Below are 18,774 nucleotides of genomic sequence, written 5' to 3'. Positions count from 1 at the left end.
GCTGGTTTAGTGAGACTGGGGTTTTGGCTGCAAACATCACAGCGTGTTGAATGCGCCCAGTCTGTGGCCCCCGTCCAGCTGTTGCACTAATTGCTTTCGCTATGTTCTTGCGCTGTTGCCCCTCTCCAGTTTCCAATCTGTCGTTGCTTGTATCAGGGCTTTAGAGAGATGCTCACTTGTGTGGCTCTCATAAGGGCTGTGTGTTTGCAAACCACAGCTTTTTATCTCCCACTCCAAAGGGATGTAGTGGGATGTAGTCACACTTGGAAAACTTTCAGTAGCCATGGAGGTCCATCTGTCCGTGCTAAAAGCTACAAAAGGCTGTGTTGGACAAATGTTTGCTGTGTCTTTTCATAAAGTTGGGCAAGAGGGGAGAGTATAGCACTTTAACCATACATAAGCTGAATTCTTGCATCCTCCATGACTGCATATGTATGCGTAAGGGTTGCTCTAAACACCACCTATGCTTTAATTATGGCAGAATATGCGTCTGAAGCTTTGCATGTGCAGCACATGTTGGAGAGGTATGACTTCTGGGCGGTTTAGACTTCTGCATCAATTTGACACAGAAGCTATATGACGACAGCGCAGAGAGACGGAGCGTGACTAGTGTTTGGGTGGCGTTTTTACAGAGCGAGCCAGACTGACGGATGCACGAGTATAAATGGCTCACACCGGCACAGGCTATGTGCGTCTAGGTCCCACAGTACTCTATAAGAGCCTTAAAGGGGAGCTACTGTTTTTACAACCTGGACTTTATTTCTGGCATAAAATACGTTGTTTACTCACCCATATAACTTTTGTGTAATTTGTAGTCTTTCGGGAGATATTTAGATCTGCGTATATCCATATAGTGGGAGTGACTGGGGCACCGAAACACAGCCTCTAAATAACGCATTAGAGGTTAACAAGCCGGTTGGCTTGTTAACCTGTAATTTGCTACTGCTGTGGTTCGTCCACAACCTCAGAATCTGAAAAATATTAGCCATGTTGCAAAAAAACTACCAGTAGCAAATTACAGGTAAACAAGCCGATCGGGTGCGTATGGCGCTCAGAGATGACATCATCCAGGGTCTGTAGGTCAATCTACAGACCCCAGATGATGATAACAGCTAACTCCAGACTCAACGGGGAATAGCACTAGCATACGATAACAAAATATTGGTGAAATGAACAAGTTTTGCGGCAGATAATGCGTTATTTAGAGGCTGCATTTCGGTGCCCCAGTCACTCCTACTATATGGATATACACTGATATATCTCCCGAAGAACTACAAATTAGGTTGTAAAAAACAATAGTTCCCCTTTAAATCTAAAAACAAGGCTGATGGATCCTCTGTCTGTACTTACTGAAGGCTGCACTCAACACTTCCAACAATGCCAGCTGAGAAGTTGTTGATGTAAGGTTTTGTTTTTTTATTTATTTGTTTTTTAATCTTTTTATATAGTTACAAAGCGTAAAAAGGAGAAATATGTTTTAAAAGCCCTGGTTGGAAGCTGCTTGACATAACATGTTTTGGGTCCATGGTTGTAAAGTAGTGCCTCTCAGAGTAGGTTAGCAATGGTACAGAGGCCGTCTCTGCAGAGGAGAGAGAAGGGAGAAGAGTAGCCCCTCTAAACTGGGTCATCGGGAACACCACCACATCAACCAATTATGGCCAATTAATCCTACTATCTCCGCTCTGGATCTCTCTATTTAACTGGCCTGTTCTGCTCCATTTGACGTGCATTCGCTCTGACAGCGGATGTACCATTTTGCCTCTCTGTTGTTTCTCTCTCACACACAAGCATACATAGGAGCGAGCAATAACTGCCACCATGCTTAACCAAGCTCAGCTTAAAGAGCAGCAAAGAACCGTGTCTGAAATCACTGCTGCTAATGTGATGATAATACAGTATACGGGTATACCTGGAGGTTTTACAGACCACTGAACATTTGGAGGCTAGGTCAACACCTTGTTTTTCTGTGTGTGTATGTGTGTCTGCGTCAGGCTGCATCCTGCTGGGGATGACTGCTGCCATCAAGGAGTGTCACTGAAGTCTTTCACTCCTGTTGATCTCAGCTGAGGAAGACTTGCCATTTTTGAGACTTCGAACCTGTATGTCTAAATGTACACGTGGAGTCACGAGTTGCAAGTTTGCAGTTGATGTACTCATTTGTGTATTCAGCGGAATAATGGTCTTATAGGAGCAAGTACGTCACGGGTACTGAAAAATATTGTGTTTAGTTGTGTTTACACGTTAGTCCCTCTGTGATACATCAGCTGACAGCACGGCGGTCGATGCTCGATCCCCCCCTCATGCATAGGAAGAGGGGATGATGTAGTTGTTAAGCTACTCTGTCAGCTCATGCCAGAGTGGATCATGAAATTCGGGAGCGTTTTTCCAACTCCGTAATCACTGATTTGCTCTGTGAAGTAAGCTGCACTAGATAAATCCTAGTAGGGACAGATTGTTGCCGTCTGTTTTGTCAAAAAAAAGGCGTCTTCTCCCAGATAATGCAGAGGTTTTGTTACTATCTTCATGGTCACATTGACTTGGAAAAATACACATTGCTGTTTATACTTTCAGTGGGTCCAGTGAAGAGATGCAACAGACTGTCATTAACCAGAGGGTTGTTTGAGACGAATGTTGAGCCAGGTTCAGTTTCTGCGGCAATGCAATGTAAAAATTTGGATATTAAACTGTCATTTTAATGACTTTAAAGGGGAATTACTGTTTTTACAACCTGGACCTTATTTCTGGCATAAAATACAATCGTGTTTACTCACCCATATAACATTTGTGTAATTTGTATTCCTTGGGGAAATAATTAGATCAGTGTATATCCATGTAGTGGGAGTGACTGGGGCACCGAAACGCAGCCTCTAAATAACGCATTATCTGCCACGAAGCTCGTTCATTTCGCCAATTTTTATAATTTGCTACTGCTATGGTTCGTCCACAACCTCAGAATCAGAAAAATGTTGCAAAAAAACTAGCAGTAGCAAATTACAGGTAAACAAACCAACCAGTATGGGTGTGCGAGGCAAACAGAGACGACATCATCCAGGTCAGAAGACATCATCCGGAGTCTGTAGGTCAATCTACCGACCTCGGATGATGATAACAGGTAACTCCGGACTCAACGGGGAATAGCACTAGTGTACGAAAACAAAATATTGGTGAAATGACCGAGTTTCGCAGCAGATAATGTGTAATTTAGAGGCTTCGTTTCGGTGCCCCAGTCACTCCCACTATATGGATATACGTTGATCTTAATATCTCCCGAAGGAATACGAATTACACAAAAGTTACATGGGTGAGTAAACAACCGTATTTTATGCCAGAAATAAGGTCCAGGTTGTAAAAAACAGTAGTTTCCCTTTAACTCTAGATAGATAGCCATGTTTGAAGAAGATGTACCCATTTTTTACTCTACAGCCCACAAAGCAAATAAACCTGCCAAAACCATGGCCTATGGGCATCTATTATTAATCTATATCCATTATTCATAAATTAAAGAAATGTCAAAGTATCTGAAAAATATATTAAATGTAGTTTCAAGACGGGAACCAGTGCACATGTACTGTCAGTGACCTGAAGGTGTCATTTGTACAGCAGAGAAATGTTAGTATGGAGTTTGCCTGACCACAAATACAAAGACTGTACATGAACTTTAACTGGTCATGCTGGTCTTTCATCTCTCCTCACTCTTCCATACAAGAATTTCCTTGAGTGAGCTGCCATGTTGTTCTTCACTTGCAATTTCTCTATGGAGGCAGAAGTGGTTGTGTCTAGTAGTCTTATGCTGAACTCTCTCTCCTCACAGGTTGGAGTGGGTGGAGATCATTGAGCCTCGCACGCGGGAGCGTATGTACGCCAACCTGCTGACGGGAGAATGCGTGTGGGATCCTCCGCAGGGTGTTTGCATCAAGCGGACCGGTGACAACCAGTGGTGGGAGCTGTTTGACCCCAACACCTCACGCTTCTACTATTACAATGCCTCCACCCAGCGCACAGTGTGGCACCGGCCTCAGGCTTGCGACATCATCCCCCTGGCCAAGCTGCAGACGCTGAAGCAGCACACAGATACGACCAACCCCCGTCCTGCAGGCGGAGGAGGGAGAGCATCTGCCGACAACAGCCCAGGACGTAACAGCGGGGTCAGCCGGGAGGGAAGCACCTCCTCCTCTCTCGACCAGGAGCTTTCTGAAAAGCAGGGCAACAGAGAGGATGCGGATAGGTAAGACTGCTAGCAAACAGAAACCTGCAAAAGAGAAGATACTAGTTCATTATTTTGAAGGTCACACGTCTGTTGTGTATACTGTATATGTGAAGAGTTGTGCAAAGCTATGTGTGGCTTCAGACGTTGCTGCATGAAGTCGGATGCTTTTCCTCAAGCAGCAATTGTCACAATATCCAAGTATTTGTTCCCACATTAGACTCATCTACACTGCAGACAAATCATCATCTGCCATCACAAGGAGTTGCAGTAGTAGTGTAGTGTGGGAGTGCCTGGATTTGCACATTTAAATCTGTGCAAGCAGCTTGTCAATCTAAAACTATACCTGTCACACTTCTCTCCACCTCGTCCTTGGCATCTCTTCCTATCCGGCCACCGAGCTATTCCTTTCCGTTTCTGTCACTGCCGATTAATTCAAAGCCTCTCACCTCTTGTTTTACACTCAGTTTGTCTCCCTCACTCACCCCCAGTATGCTGTCACCTCCCTCCTCACCCCTGTCTAACCAGGCTTGGTTTGCTGTAATCTGCTGCAGTCTGCAGTGATTGGTTGGATGTGCCTGGCTGGGGTCACAGTGTCCTGCAAATGTCTTCTCTTCATCAGCAGGAGAACACACCCGCACCCGCACTGAACACACACAGAGCGCCCTATAGCCGTCCTAGCCAGTTATTCACACTGTTGGACACTGAAAGAAACGGTAAATCACTGCTCTTACGGACAGTTACAACCTCTGTCTGTAGCTCAAGGAGAACGCTGCTGTACGGTGACACAGATTTGTCACACTGATGCAGCCATGTTATTAACGACCTTCTGACTTTTTGGCACTGTTTTGTCAGCAGTTTTAAATTCTGCTGAGAAAAAAAACCAACAACATCCTGTGCTTTGTGAGAAAGAGCATATCATCATCATCATCATCAACCCCTTTTACATGCACAGCGCTGTCCTTTTGAAAAACGGCTCTGTGCCGACGCAGCTTCTATGGTCATGGTTGCAGGTGCTTCTGCTCTGTGCAGGTATCACCATTTCACTTGAAAAACTGCATTTGAAACAACATTCACGTGCGCCAGTAAAGTAATACAGACAGTTTGCTTTTTTTTTTTTTTTTGCACCCACAGTAGTTCCTATTTCATTCAGTTTTATTTTTAACTAATCATAATCATAAGGTGCTGTATGACATCACAGGGCAACAACGCAATATTATAGAGAGAAACCCAACAATCCACCCTGGAACATTGTTTGATGAATGTAAAGAGGAAAAACTCCCTTCTGACACAAAGACACATCTGATCAAACCAAGGTGAGATCAGGCGTAACATTATGACCACCTTCCTAATATTGTGTAGGTCTCCCTTGTGCCTCCAAAACAGATATGACTCATCAGAGAATGGACATGGACCTTCTGAGGGTGTCCTGTTGTGTCTGGCAACAGGATGTTGTTCGTGGGGGCCTTTGGGTGCTATGGGTTGAGGGGAGGGGCCTCTGTGGATCATCCCACAGATACTTGATCAGTTTGGGATCTAGTGAATTTGGAGGCCAGGTCAACACCTTGTGCTGGTTCTATGAGGTAGGGGTGTCTGGTCTGGTCTAGGTGGGTGCTACATGTCTAAGTAACATCCACATGAATGCCAGGTCCAAATGTTTCCGAGCAGAACATTGAATTGTCAATGGTCAATGTTGTTTACTTCTCCTGTCAGTGGTCATAATGTTATGCTTGATCGGTGTATGTTAAAAGTGTAATACTGTCTATTATGTTATGTTCTAATATGAAAACACCCCAACGAAGCCTGTCTGAACCTGTGCACATGCTCCAAAACGGGGTCTATTCATAATAAATATATGAATTTGGAATCAGTGGCGTGATACTTTCTGGTCATCGCTTCACCGAAATGACACTGAGCTTTCAGTATGGAGGCTGAATGTCAGGCTTAAGATGGTGTCTGGAGAGAGTAAATGCTATTAAAGAAAGCAGGACAGGCTGTTTGTCATAGACCACACAGCTTCCCCCCTGACAGATGTGAGCTATTGACCTCTACACATCTCTGCTTCCCCCCACACACCAAGGATCCTATTAAAGGAGGGAGTGAGGGGGGAAAGCCAGGCAGAGAGATGACTGAAAAGAAGATCAGAAAGAAGATGGGAGGTGGTAAATGTAAAGTGCCACACATTTGATTGAACACTTTGTCAGATAAAGTTCAAACTTTTTTGTTGGATCTACTATGTCAATGCCATGGTTTCATTCAGGTGAATGAGAGGCTGTTCAAGCCCATTCCCTTGTCTTTTCAGGTTGACTGTGCTTGTTTCAAACCTACTGGATTAGAGTTCACAACCAAGGAGGTAAAGAAAATGCTGGTGGTGGAAAGGAATAACTCTTACTTCTACTGTTATCTGAATCCAAATAACATGAATGATGGTAATATCAGATTTAATCACTTGGTGTGGGGAGGTGAGAACGTCTTTCAAGTGCTTCTGGTAGATAGATGAGAGTCGAGACCAAACCAAAGGGATCCAGGATTAGAAGGAAACTAGAGGAGATGACACCAGCCTGAGAGTGTGGCTAACATGTAAATCTACTATGTTCAGGTTGAAATGCAGGAAAATTACTCCCATGAAACCTTTACCCCCATCTCATTTCGGTCTATAAAAGGGAGTTAATCGCAGATGGTCTAAAAAATGACCTCAAATCTTTTGTTTTAAAATATTTGATGCTTGTGTGTGATGAGAGGCCTGGTGGCACATCTGCAGCCAAGTAATATAGTCATGTCACTGTCTCTTTGAAGTGACACTACTGCCCTACTTTCGTCAACGGGCTGGAAGGCGAGGGCCATTTGTTTCCTTTAACCTTACTTGTGAGGTTAACCCATCAAAAAACGGGTTCGTCCTTTGTGATGCTTTGCAAAGTCTTTGTCTTCAGTTGTGGTTTATTTGTGGCTCTTTCCTCTTCTAGTTTCATCTGTAGCAGGTGAAATGAATCCTCAGGTAGATCGGGATCGGGGCGCCTGACTTGTCCATTGCAGAATATTCAACTTCTTCATAGTGTGCCTCCTCTGTGTTATAGAGGTTGTGTCGTATGCTTTGGGCCATGAGCCAGTCCAAGCAAGCCTCCATACGTTTTTCTTCTCCTCATTCTGGTAAAGATGTTTTTTATCGGTCTAAAGACTGCTGTTCATGAACCGTCTTGTCTGGCCTTTCTATTATTGAATTGTTGCCGTCTGCTGATGAATGCGCTGTACGTTCTCTTGTGAAGTCTTGTTTTTACGCTTGATGTCTGTGTCTGTCTCCTGGACAGTGTTGTTCGTACGTACATTTAAAAGGATGTTTTCAGATTTGAACACATGCTGTGCTTTCACAGAAGTGGTGACCACATAACAATGGTGTCCAATCACTTTTGAGTTCCTGACAATGGAGGAAATAGGGCAGCACTTGAAGCTCATCATAGATATTTGGTTGTCATCCAAACATACTGTATGACCTTGTAAACACTCGTAAAGCTTAATAGAATTAAGTTGACTAATACACTTTCATACATCGACTGCAAATCAGAAAATCATTGTAAACTGCTACCTGACCTTGAGGACTGATTGAGCTGAAGGGAGGATTTCCATGTCCACACTTGGTAAATGTGCAGCACACTACAAACTAAACCAAACTACATCAACAGGATTTAAAGTTCAAGATGTTTGTTATCACATGCACAGTAAAAGTCTGACTTACTATCAACACAAAACACCACTAACCACATAAAAGAAATATAAAACGACAAGATGCAAGAGAAATCTGCTACATCAAACCACGCCTCCGAATGATCTTTGCTGTGGTCTGTGATTAGTTTGGAACCCGAGGAGAGAAAATCTGTGACCACATCTGGACAATAACAAGTGATTTATAGAGTATTAAAAGATATAATCTTGTATTCCTTCAATTTGTGGCTGCAGTGGGATGCGATGAGTCATGTTCAGTAAGTCATAACAAAAAGCTCTGGGGGTTTGGATACAGTTTGGCTTCATTTCCTCCCTCTGTGTCTTTATTCCATTACAATTTCATTGTATATCAGGGGGTGTAAAACAAAATCGGCCCCGCCAGACGGTCCAATCTGGCCCCCAATCAGTTTGAAAAGTGGGAAAATTAATTGGAGAAATTTGCTGCAGTTTTTCAATAAAAGTCGCTGCTATTCTGAATTTGTCCGTTAAGGGTTGCACTCTTTTAGCAAGAGGTGCGGACAAAACATTGAAACCCAGAACTAAACAGCAGATGGGAGCAATGCGCTTAAATTACACTTATTTTTCTTAAAAATATGTTTTGTAAATATGTTCTTGTATTTCTTTGCACTAAACAAAGGGAAAAAATTAGACTCGGATCGATTTTATTGATCCAGAAGGGAAATTGCTTGGTCACTGTATTTCAGTCACACATAAAAAAAACTCTTGAAAAAAATAGGAGTTAAAAAATAGTTTAAAAAAATAAAATAAAATAAAAAAACTAAAAATAAAAGCTTTGCCTATGTGCAAATTTTATGTTTTTGTTGTTGTTTGTAGGTTATTTTGCTGTTATGTTATTGGTCCGGCCCGCTTAAGATCAAATTGCGCTGTATGTGGCCCCTGAACTGAAATGAATTTGACTCTCAATTTGACATATGTATTTTATCTCTATAAACTGACCATTTTTTTCCATTAAGCCTGTACACACCATGCAGAAAAATAATTCACATACTTCCAGATGAGCCGTGTGGCTACAATTAAAACATCCATACATGGCAAAGAGAGACAAATAAATGATGGCTGTAGCTTTATGCACAGACGTGTGGCGTCACTGTATCCCAAATGTTGTAGGTTCAATTCAGCTACTGAGAAGAATATTGATATATCACGAAGGACTCCAGACTCCCTGTAAAACATGATTGTTTCTAAATAAATACAGTGTCTCTTCTTTGCCTCTCCAAGACGTGAGCAATCCAGATATAGTATTTAGTTTGCTTTTGTTGAAGAAGCATGGAAAGCAAATTATTATAACATAAAATATCATCTTGGTTGGAGGTCGGAGTCTGGTCCAGCTGTGTCAAAGGAAGATATACAATATGAAAAAAGGGGATCATTGTAACTTAGTTGTTATTATCAAATGATAATAAGGCGAGGGAAAAAAAACTATTTACTGTTTGTTTTTGTTTTTTTTTAAAAGAAATTGTACATTGTAGTAAGAAGGAGGAGACCTAGCAGAAAAATTATGGTGGACAGAAAAAGAGGAATAGGTAAACACATGATGGTTATAGAAGATCCAGAGTAGAGAGGTGGCTAACCTGAAGAAGAGAGAGAAAGGAAGTGAGTCAGAGCTCTTGAGTGCAGAGAATTTTTAATACTTGTTACCACAGCCCTGTAATGCGTAATTGTGCTCTCTTTGTTCCCCTTGTCTCTCTCTCTCTCACACACACACACACACACATGCAGCGTTCACAAGTACACAGAAATAAAAACACACACACACACACGCACACACGCACACACTGGCACTATTAAGCACTGCCCTTGGAGATCGGTCTGCATTGAAGCGTTTGGGGCTGGCCAATGCAGAAATCGATTTCACACTTCCTTCCCTCTCCTTCAGTTCGCCTCTTGTTCTTCATCAAATACCACCCTCCCTCCTCTTCCCTGTTGTCTGATGAGCAGAATGAATGAATGGATGAATGAATGAATGAATGAATGAAGTGGGTTTGAGCCGATGAAGTGAAGGTCTGTTGTCGCCACCGAGTGCTGCTTGTTGGGTTTTAGCTGTGAAAATGTGGCACGATCAATATTATGGTGACAGAAGTGAACCAAGATTAAATTACACCGTCATTACACCGATCAGGCATAAGATTATGACCACCTGCCTAATATTGTGGAGCTCTCCCTTGTGCCTCCAAACCAGTTGTGACTCATCGGAGAATGGACATGGGTCTTCTGAGGGTGTCCTGTGGTGTCTGGAGACAGAATATTGTTAGTGGGGGCTTTTGGGTCCTATGGTTTGAGGAGAGGATCAGGCTTGTTCCAGTGCATCCCACAGATACCTGATCAGTTTGGGATCTAGTGAATTTCGAGGCCAGGTCAACACCTTGTGCTGTTTTTCATGTTTTTTTGAGTCGTTCTTAAACTGTTTTTGTGTGTCTGCATTCTGCTGGGGATGGCTGCTGCCATCAAGGAGGGTCATTGCTATGGGATGGGGGTGCCTGTTCTGCTCTACGTGGGTGGTACATGTCTAAGTAACATCCACATTAATGCCAGGTCCAAAAGTTTCACAGCAGAACACTGAATTGTCACAAGATGGTCAATGTTGTTTACTTCTCCTGTCATAATGTTGTGGCTGATTCAGCACATTTCTCATTCTTAAATATAGTTAAAACAATTTTCACTAATACATGTCATATTCATGATGTATGACAAAATAAAAATCTAAAACTAAATTTAAATCATTTGTGTGTTTGATAATAAATAATTGCAGCCAAAGTGAAAATTAAAACAAACAAAACCTATTCTCAGAGAGTAAAATTAAGTCCTGATTGCACTTTCACTTCCACGTTACAGTTAATTTGTGCATAATTTTTTCTTTTATAAGTGTAAAGTCCATTTCCGCTTTTTGAAAAGCTGTCCTTTGTGTGCCTTAGAAAACAATTAGTTCTGCAGATTTGGATAGGACACACTTTCAGTCCCTTTCAGAGACACTCACTGTGTTGCACTCAGTTGTAAGTATGCAAACTGACAGTAGGTTTCTTAGAAGAAGTTCAAACCTTGCCTACTTCCACTCATCCTCACACCGTTGTTTAGAATTCTTTTTTTAGAAATCTCTTCTTAAATCCTTACGCAGTGTTACGCGTCTAAATTAGGGATGTCGAGATTCACCGATTCATATCGGTGGTCCGATACAAACATTTGCGATGCGACTGCACCGGTAGATTCAAGGTGCGTCGGATATAATTTACGGGTGAATTTGCGGTGCATCTCTTCTAGTCTGTCTGCACCGGTAAATAACCATTGTTAAATCGATTATTTCATGTTGTAGTATCTATTCCCTGTCTTATCCTATTTTCCGAGGCAACCTGAATGCACCATCGCGTCCTTGAGCACTGACGCAAACAGGTGTTGTACACAACAAATATGGAGGCAAACGAGAACGACGTGTGCAGCGATGAGATATTTAATGCACCAAAAAAGACACACAAATCAAACGTGTGGCAGTATTTCGGGTTTTTCAAGCGAGGAGGTCAACTTGACAAGACGCACGCAATTTGCAAACAATAACTGAAACACTGTCAAGCACAGCATCAGTCTAGCAGACAGTAGTATGTGTTGCTGGTCATATTGTTTGCACTATGCACATTGTTAATACTGTGCTTTCTGAAACAGTTCAACTGTGAAGTTTTATACATTTTGTATAATTATAGAGACAGAGAACATAATTAGGAGTAAGGAGTGCTTATTATAGATAAAATTGAATGCTGTCTGTACATACTGAATCATGTCTTTTTTTAAATATGATTTCTTGGCTTGCTCCATAAAAAAACTACCAAATATTAAATACATCCCTCAAATTGATACATAGAGTAAAGCAGAATTTTGCTATTGAGGTAAGAAACCTGATATGGGCTAATAGTCTCTCATACTGCAACTAACTGTATCGAATGATCACATCATATCGAACCGAATCCTTTTATAATTTAGTCATATCGTTATCAAATCATTTTTGAATCGCATCGTATCTTGAACAGGAGTGAATCGTATCGCATCGTATTGACAGGGAGCTTCAGTGTATCATAAATGTATCGTATTGATGGCAGCATATCGAGATGCGTATCGAATCGGCCTCAGTGGTGGAGATATACATCCCTAGTCTAAATCCATTTCTCTTTTCTCCTCTCAGGACTTCTCCCTTCAGGTGGAACACTGGTACAAAAGAACGGATGCTGATCAAGGTGACAGACCGAGAGCCCAGCTTCTTGGCCCATCAGGGAAATGGTTACTCTCCCTGTGACCCCCCCACCCCTGGTGGTGCTCCTTCAGGAGGGGGCACGACCTCACGAACCCGCCGTTCGTCTGGAGGAAACGCGCCTTCAGAACCTGACGGCTCCCCCGTTCTCTACGCCGACCGCCGTCAGTCCCCCTTCCTCAAACGTGCTGAGCTGGGGGGCACCGGCACTCATCGGCGCTCATCGGCCGACTCCCAGCCTCCCTCGCCCCGCTACGCGTACGAACCCCCGTTGTACGAGGAGCCGCCGTCCGAGTATCAGCCCCCTCCCATCTACGAAGAGCCGCCCACTGACATGCACCTGTCTGACTCTTCCTTCTATGGCACTGGCAAGTCACCTGCTCGCAAGACTTCAGCCCCCCTCTACCACTCCCCCAAGCAGGGCCAGTCGCCCTATGGCCAGCTGGTTCTGACCAGGCAGAAGTGTCCAGAAAAAACCCAAAGTCTGGAGTACAGTCCTGTGGGGAAGGAGTATGTTAAGCAGCTGGTGTATGTGGAGCAGTCGTCTTCCAGCCCTCGCTTCAAAACTGCTGACCGTCTGCTGCGCTACGGGACCACGGGGGGCTACGGTGGTTCATACGGGGGTTCCTATACACTGCAGCACAGCCAGTCTCTGATCCGGGACCCTCGTCTACTTCTGGACTACAGTGGAGAAGGTGGAGAGGGAGGCCAGAGGTTGCTTTATGAGGACTCAATATCCTGGACGTCCAGCCAGACCCACTCCCTGTCCTCCTCCTCTACAGCCGGCCCCGGGGCTTTCTCTCCCGGCGGCAACCGCAAGCGCAAGAGCCGCAAACCGTCCCTCCCCCAGGAGCTGGCGCGCTGCGGGGAAGGGGAGCTGTCGGGCACGGCCTCTGAGGCGATGTTGGCCCAGGCCAGACTGGCGTGGGAGGCCCAGCAGGTGATGAAACAGAGAAGCAGTTGGGACTCCGGGCAGGGAGGCGGCGTGGCCGGTTCCAAGGACGGCTATGAGAGCGACGGGGCAGTGCCGCTGCCATTACCGGGCCCAGTGGTGAGGGCATTCAGTGAGGATGAGGCGCTGGCACAGAGCGAAGGCCACCACTGGAAACGCAGCACCTTCGATCGCCTTGGCTTCCCTCAGGCCCTGCTTGAGAAAAGCCTCTCTGTCCAGACCAACCTGGCCTCCCCTGAGCCTTATCTCCACCCGTCACAGGTACAGCTGGATTTTTATTGTTGGGTTGTTGTGTGTCTAGTTTTACATCGAGGTTCAAAGAATTTTATCGTCAGTTCTTTATGTTTTCAGGACATGTAGAAGAATCGAGAAGCCTGTTTGCTCTCATCTATAGTATATATAATATATATAATCAACCTATAGTATAGAAAGCATCCAGTAACCTACCATATATTTTCCTATATCAGATGCTACTTTATTTTAATTAAGTCAGATGATTCACGGCGTCTTCCTTTCCTCTGTGTCCTCACCTGTCAGTCGGAGGACCTCGGAGCCTGTGCTCAGTTTGAAGCCAGTCGAAATGCCAGGAACATGATGCCGAGCGCTAGCTGTGGCATTTTCCCAGAATTCACCTTGAGGAAGCCGTCCTCGGAGACCGACATAGAGAACTGGGCGTCCAAGCACTTCAACAAACATACACAGGTACTCGAGAGGACGTGAAACACCTGTCTCTGTTTCTTGCTAGCGATTCCAGAGCGCCATATTTTGTCGGTTTTCTCATCTTCAACGTTTATAAAATGGTCTGTTGTGTTTTGCTGTCCTCAAGTGTACTAAAGTGAAAGTTATGACTCAGTTTATGTCCCACACTACCCATTAATTTATCCCCATATGTAATGGCAGACATAAGAGCTAAAACTAACACGTGATGTGACTAGGGGAACACATGAATCATGCATTTACACCCGGGGGCCCCTGAAACTCCCAATAAACCCAGTTTTGACGCGACTACAGTATCTGGTCTCACAGTTGTAGTCAGGGTGTTGATTAATTTCACAGAAGATTAACTTGTCTTGTTTTATACACTAGTATTTCATTCATCTATTGCTAACATACACTGAAAGGGTGATGAACTCCAAATCATATCAATCAATCACAGTGACCACATCGTCTTCACCTATCTCAGAAAGTGTCAAAACACTTGTGCAAAACATTTAGTGGTGCAGCTGTGGTGTGATCTTATGAGGGAAATGACTCCCACTGTATTCCCTTGTCTCTCTGACCTTGGTTTCTCAGGGTCTGTTTAGAAGAAAGGTGTCTATTGCCAACATGCTGGCCTGGAGCAGCGAGCCCATCAAGAAGCCCATGATCGTGACCTCAGACCGCAATGTGAAGAAGGAGGCGGTGGACATCTTTAAGCTCATCCAGACCTACATGGGAGACCGCCGCTCCAAGTCTGACCCCGTTTCTGTGGCTCTGGAGGTGTGTGGCCTGTCTGAATCAATACCCTGTCCTGCAGGAATCTCTCACTATATGTAACTAAATATATCCGTTGGTTTGAACCTGACACCTCAGGGTTGTGTAGGGGGAATCTGTGTCACTAATTAGATTTTAGTGTTTCTAATGTTTTCTCATCATCATAGAATTGTGAATGTTTATTCATATTCTTTGCATGTCTCTGTTATAGGTGGTGGTGCGGGGGTGGAGTAACCAGGGTCTGCGTGACGAGCTCTACATCCAGCTGTGCCGCCAAACCACAGAGAACTTCCGCTATGACAGTCTGGAGCGAGGCTGGGAGCTGATGGCCATATGTCTGGCCTTCTTCCCCCCGACGCCTCGGTTCCACACCTACTTGGAGGGCTACATCTGCAGACACATGGATCCTCTGAACGACACCAAGGGTGAGGGAGCTGCATATTCTCAGCCATTCAGTACTAGCAACACAGGATTGTGGTGATGGGAGCAGAACATACCTTATTTTATATTTTTATGGTTTCTAGAGGATGCATTTCCTTTGATCCCTGCGTTTTGTGAATATTTATACGGTTATATTTTCATTTACGTACACTGTATTTGGACCCCATCAGAATTCTCTACATTTCTGCATAAGAATTACATCTGCAGATTTCCATACAAGTTGTGAGAGTAGACAAAGAAAGACAATATTACATATCTGTGAGGTGCAAGGGTCAGTGCACAATTTAAGCAGAGTTTTAGCGAAGTAAAGCAAATCAATGTAATCAGACTCAGGTATCATTCAGTGCCCTGATTGTTTAAAAAAAAAAAATCATGCCCTGGTTACCTTCACAACCTCTACTCTACTGTCTTAATAAAAACCCATAATTATGATGCTATCCCAGCTATTAAAAACAATTTGCACAGTATATGAAATGTCTACACATAAAATAAGATCATGCATTTTGTATCAGTCCGTCTTTAAATTACCGCATTAATGCGCTTATTGGATTTAGCGACAAACAAGCAACAGCCTGTGCAGATACTAAACATAATGCTGCTGAGACGTGGTATTCTGTGGACAAATGTACATAAGATTAAATAAAGTATCAGTGAACAAATCTAATTTATAGTAAACAGTAGACTTTCAATCTAACCTTGCTAGCTAACGCTTATAAAACTTAGCTAGTTCACGTTGCGTCTGGAGTCGTTTCCTCCAGGTTTTGACCAACTCTCTTTAAATAATTGTAAATCTTCATGGTGTAATAATCAAGAGCACAGTGTAGTGGGGGGTTTTGGGGGAGAGATGCTTTGGGAAGGGGCGGGAGAGATGCTTTCAGGAGCAATGGGAAAAACACAATGCGAGCAGAACACCGTCGGACACGTGCAAAAATATTTCATTATGAGACCATGGCGGAGTAAATTAGACCCTGGCAGGTCGCCATAGTGTTGAGATTGTATGGGAAACCATGGCTCTTTATAAATTAAAATCTTTTTATGCACAAGTCTAATCACTGCTTGGTTTATGTTTTAATATCGTATATCACAGATATAGAGACGGATGGTTAGCGATGCAAGTTTTGCAGAAATGCAAATTCCTTAGCTTGTCCTTCAGACATAATTTTTATCAGAACCAACAGCTGATTTACATTTATTAGCTTTTTTTTTATCATATCACATCTTCATCTGCAGATTTTCAGAAAAGGAACAAACTATTGATTTGTTAATCAGACCGAGGTAGCATGAGGAGATGAGATCTGATTACAGGACAGCTCTTCCCAGCAACTATGATACAGACGAGACCTTCTTGTTTGCACTGAATAGTTTCAGCTTTCATTATATGACAGAGGCTGCATCTTTATTATGTTACATAGTACGGTCGACATTATTCTCTATCAAAAAGTACATGTGAAAGGGTATAGCAGAATTTTTATTTTTTTTGCATTTCACATTTACAAAACAGACGGTTTAGGTTTTTATAATGGATGAATATTGACCTGCCCTGCTCTTTGGGGAACTCCGGGATGAAATAGGATAAATGAGAAACTGATAGCGATAAACAATCCAGCAAATATCTTCAGACTGGTTACTGCTCTTATTCAAAAGAGAAAATCTATAACCTGCAAAACCACATGCCATGAAGGGTTGCTTCAGAAAGCTTTGAATGTAGAGGGGCTCTGCTTCCCCCTCCAGGTGAACAGGGTGAACAACAGATTGCTCTCACAAATGTTGTTTGAATTTATTAATCAAAACTCTGTTCATTTTGTTCTTTTTTTTGCTCAGTTTAAATAAAAAAAATAAATAAAAAACTACAGATGAGGTTTTTTAGGCTGATTTAATGAAATGAGTCTGGATTAACTAGTAATCCGTGCTCATCACCTGTCCCTAATTGTCACCTATTATTTCCAATTTATTCCACTGAGTGAATTGTTTTTCAGGTTCCATTCGTATACATTAAGTACCATGCATAGGTTTATGGCTTGAAAATAAAATGCTGACAACAGTAGATCTATGCATAGTTTTTACTGAGCAATATACTGGCTTCAATAAAAGTCCACACAAGTTCTCTCTCATCTCATAATCGTGGGTCATACCTCCAGAGACTAGTTGAAGATTTGTCGTGCTGAGGAATGGATTTGAATGAAGAAACTAAACATCTGAAGTGCCAAAAGCTTTGCACAGTACTATATGTATGGAAAAAATAAAAAAGGAACACGTAGGAAGGATCCTAATGGTGTTAATGTGTTGTCTTTTTCTGATGACTAAGGGGTGGCCATTAGCAGCTACGCTAAGTACTGCTACAGGAAACTGACAAAAGCTGCTCTGACTGGAGCCAAGAAGGTAAGAAGCTTCCTCTCTTTCTGTGTTCATGTTCTTGCTGCTGCTCTACCGACTTCCTGACTCATCCTCAGTAAATACCCTGATGAGCACTTCTGTTAGAAACAATCTGGTAATCTGGTAAACAATCCAACTCCATCCAATCCAACACTTTTGGAAAGAACTTGAACGCCTCACTTATGCTCTTGTGGCTGAATGTGTGCAATCACAACCTTAAGACCAGAGGCAGTTGGAAGAGTTTTGACATTACACGGCCACACTTGAGACCAGTGTACTGTATGTGTGTTGCGTGTGTGTGAGTTGTTAGGTAGCAGCTTGGCTCAGAGCCGGTGTAACATCTACTTTCAGAATCTCAGCAGGTCGCTGACACAAAACATTTGTCACATTTAGCCCTCCAGTGGGTTTGACTGGTATTTACCGGCTAACCTCGGCCAGCACATTAATGAACTGTGAGACTTCCTCTTCCCTGCTGTATTAAGTCATCTTTACGTGTGTGTGTGTGTCTTTCCTCAGGGCCTACAGAAGCCCTGTATAGAAGAGATCCAGCACGCCAGGATCGCAATCTTCAGTCCCTCCATGTTTGGTTCCTCCCTAGAGGAGGTAATGTCACTGCAGAAGGAGCGGTATCCAGACCGCCAACTTCCCTGGGTGCAGACTCGCCTCTCTGAGGAGGTTCTGGGTCTCAATGGAGACCAGACAGAAGGCATCTTCAGGTGAGTGAGAGAGTGGAGCAGAAGGGACTGCAGGGAGAAGACTTCAACAGTATAAGAGCAAAGAAAAATATCCAATCAGCTTTCCAAAGCTAATTCTTAGTTTTTTTAGGCAGGAAGTGTTTAAATATAGAAATGTAAATCAGCTTTATCAGTCTATATATATACGGACACCAATGAGGCATAACATTATGACCACTGACAGGAGAAGTGAATAACATTGACCATCTTGTGACAATGCAATATTCTGCTGGGAAACTTTTGGACCTGACATTGGTGTGGATGTTACTTAGACATGTACCACCCACCTAGACCAGACAAGGCACCAAGGCACCCCCACCCCATAGCAATGACACTCCTTGATGGCAAGAGCCAAAAAACAGCACAAGGTGTTGACCTGGCCTCCAAATTCAAATTCAGATTAATCGAGTGTCTGTGGGATGATCCACAGAGGCCCCTCCCCTCAACCCATAGGACCCAAAGACCCTCCACGAACAACAATCTGTTGCCAGACACCACAGGACACCCTCAGAAGGCCCATGAATCAGAACTGCTTTGGAGGAATAAGGGAGACCTACACAATATTAGGATACAATATTAGGTCATAATGTTATGCCTGATCGGTGTACTTCTGTACTAATGTGGAATT

At 43.3% G+C, this 18,774-nt stretch overlaps 1 protein-coding gene across 1 annotated transcript in view; it reads left to right on the top strand.

Moving 5' to 3' along the window:
• Positions 1-474: 474 nt before the first annotated feature.
• Positions 475-18,774, top strand: part of arhgap39 (Rho GTPase activating protein 39) — a gene marked incomplete at both ends in the record, with an annotated part of 19,395 nt that continues 1,095 nt past the window's right edge. The window contains 8 exons of the mRNA XM_084549001.1: positions 475-524; positions 3,812-4,225; positions 12,108-13,386; positions 13,663-13,827; positions 14,419-14,604; positions 14,810-15,023; positions 17,345-17,418; positions 17,929-18,128. Coding sequence (XP_084405127.1) covers positions 475-524; positions 3,812-4,225; positions 12,108-13,386; positions 13,663-13,827; positions 14,419-14,604; positions 14,810-15,023; positions 17,345-17,418; positions 17,929-18,128 — 2,582 coding nt within the window. The remainder of the gene's footprint in view (positions 525-3,811; positions 4,226-12,107; positions 13,387-13,662; positions 13,828-14,418; positions 14,605-14,809; positions 15,024-17,344; positions 17,419-17,928; positions 18,129-18,774) is intronic.

The sequence above is a fragment of the Chelon labrosus genome, assembly GCF_963514085.1.
Source record: "Chelon labrosus genome assembly, chromosome: 7".
In the NCBI taxonomy this organism is placed as follows: domain Eukaryota; kingdom Metazoa; phylum Chordata; class Actinopteri; order Mugiliformes; family Mugilidae; genus Chelon; species Chelon labrosus.
Note: the sequence above shows the minus strand (reverse complement) of the source record. Positions and strands in the feature narration are given on the sequence as shown.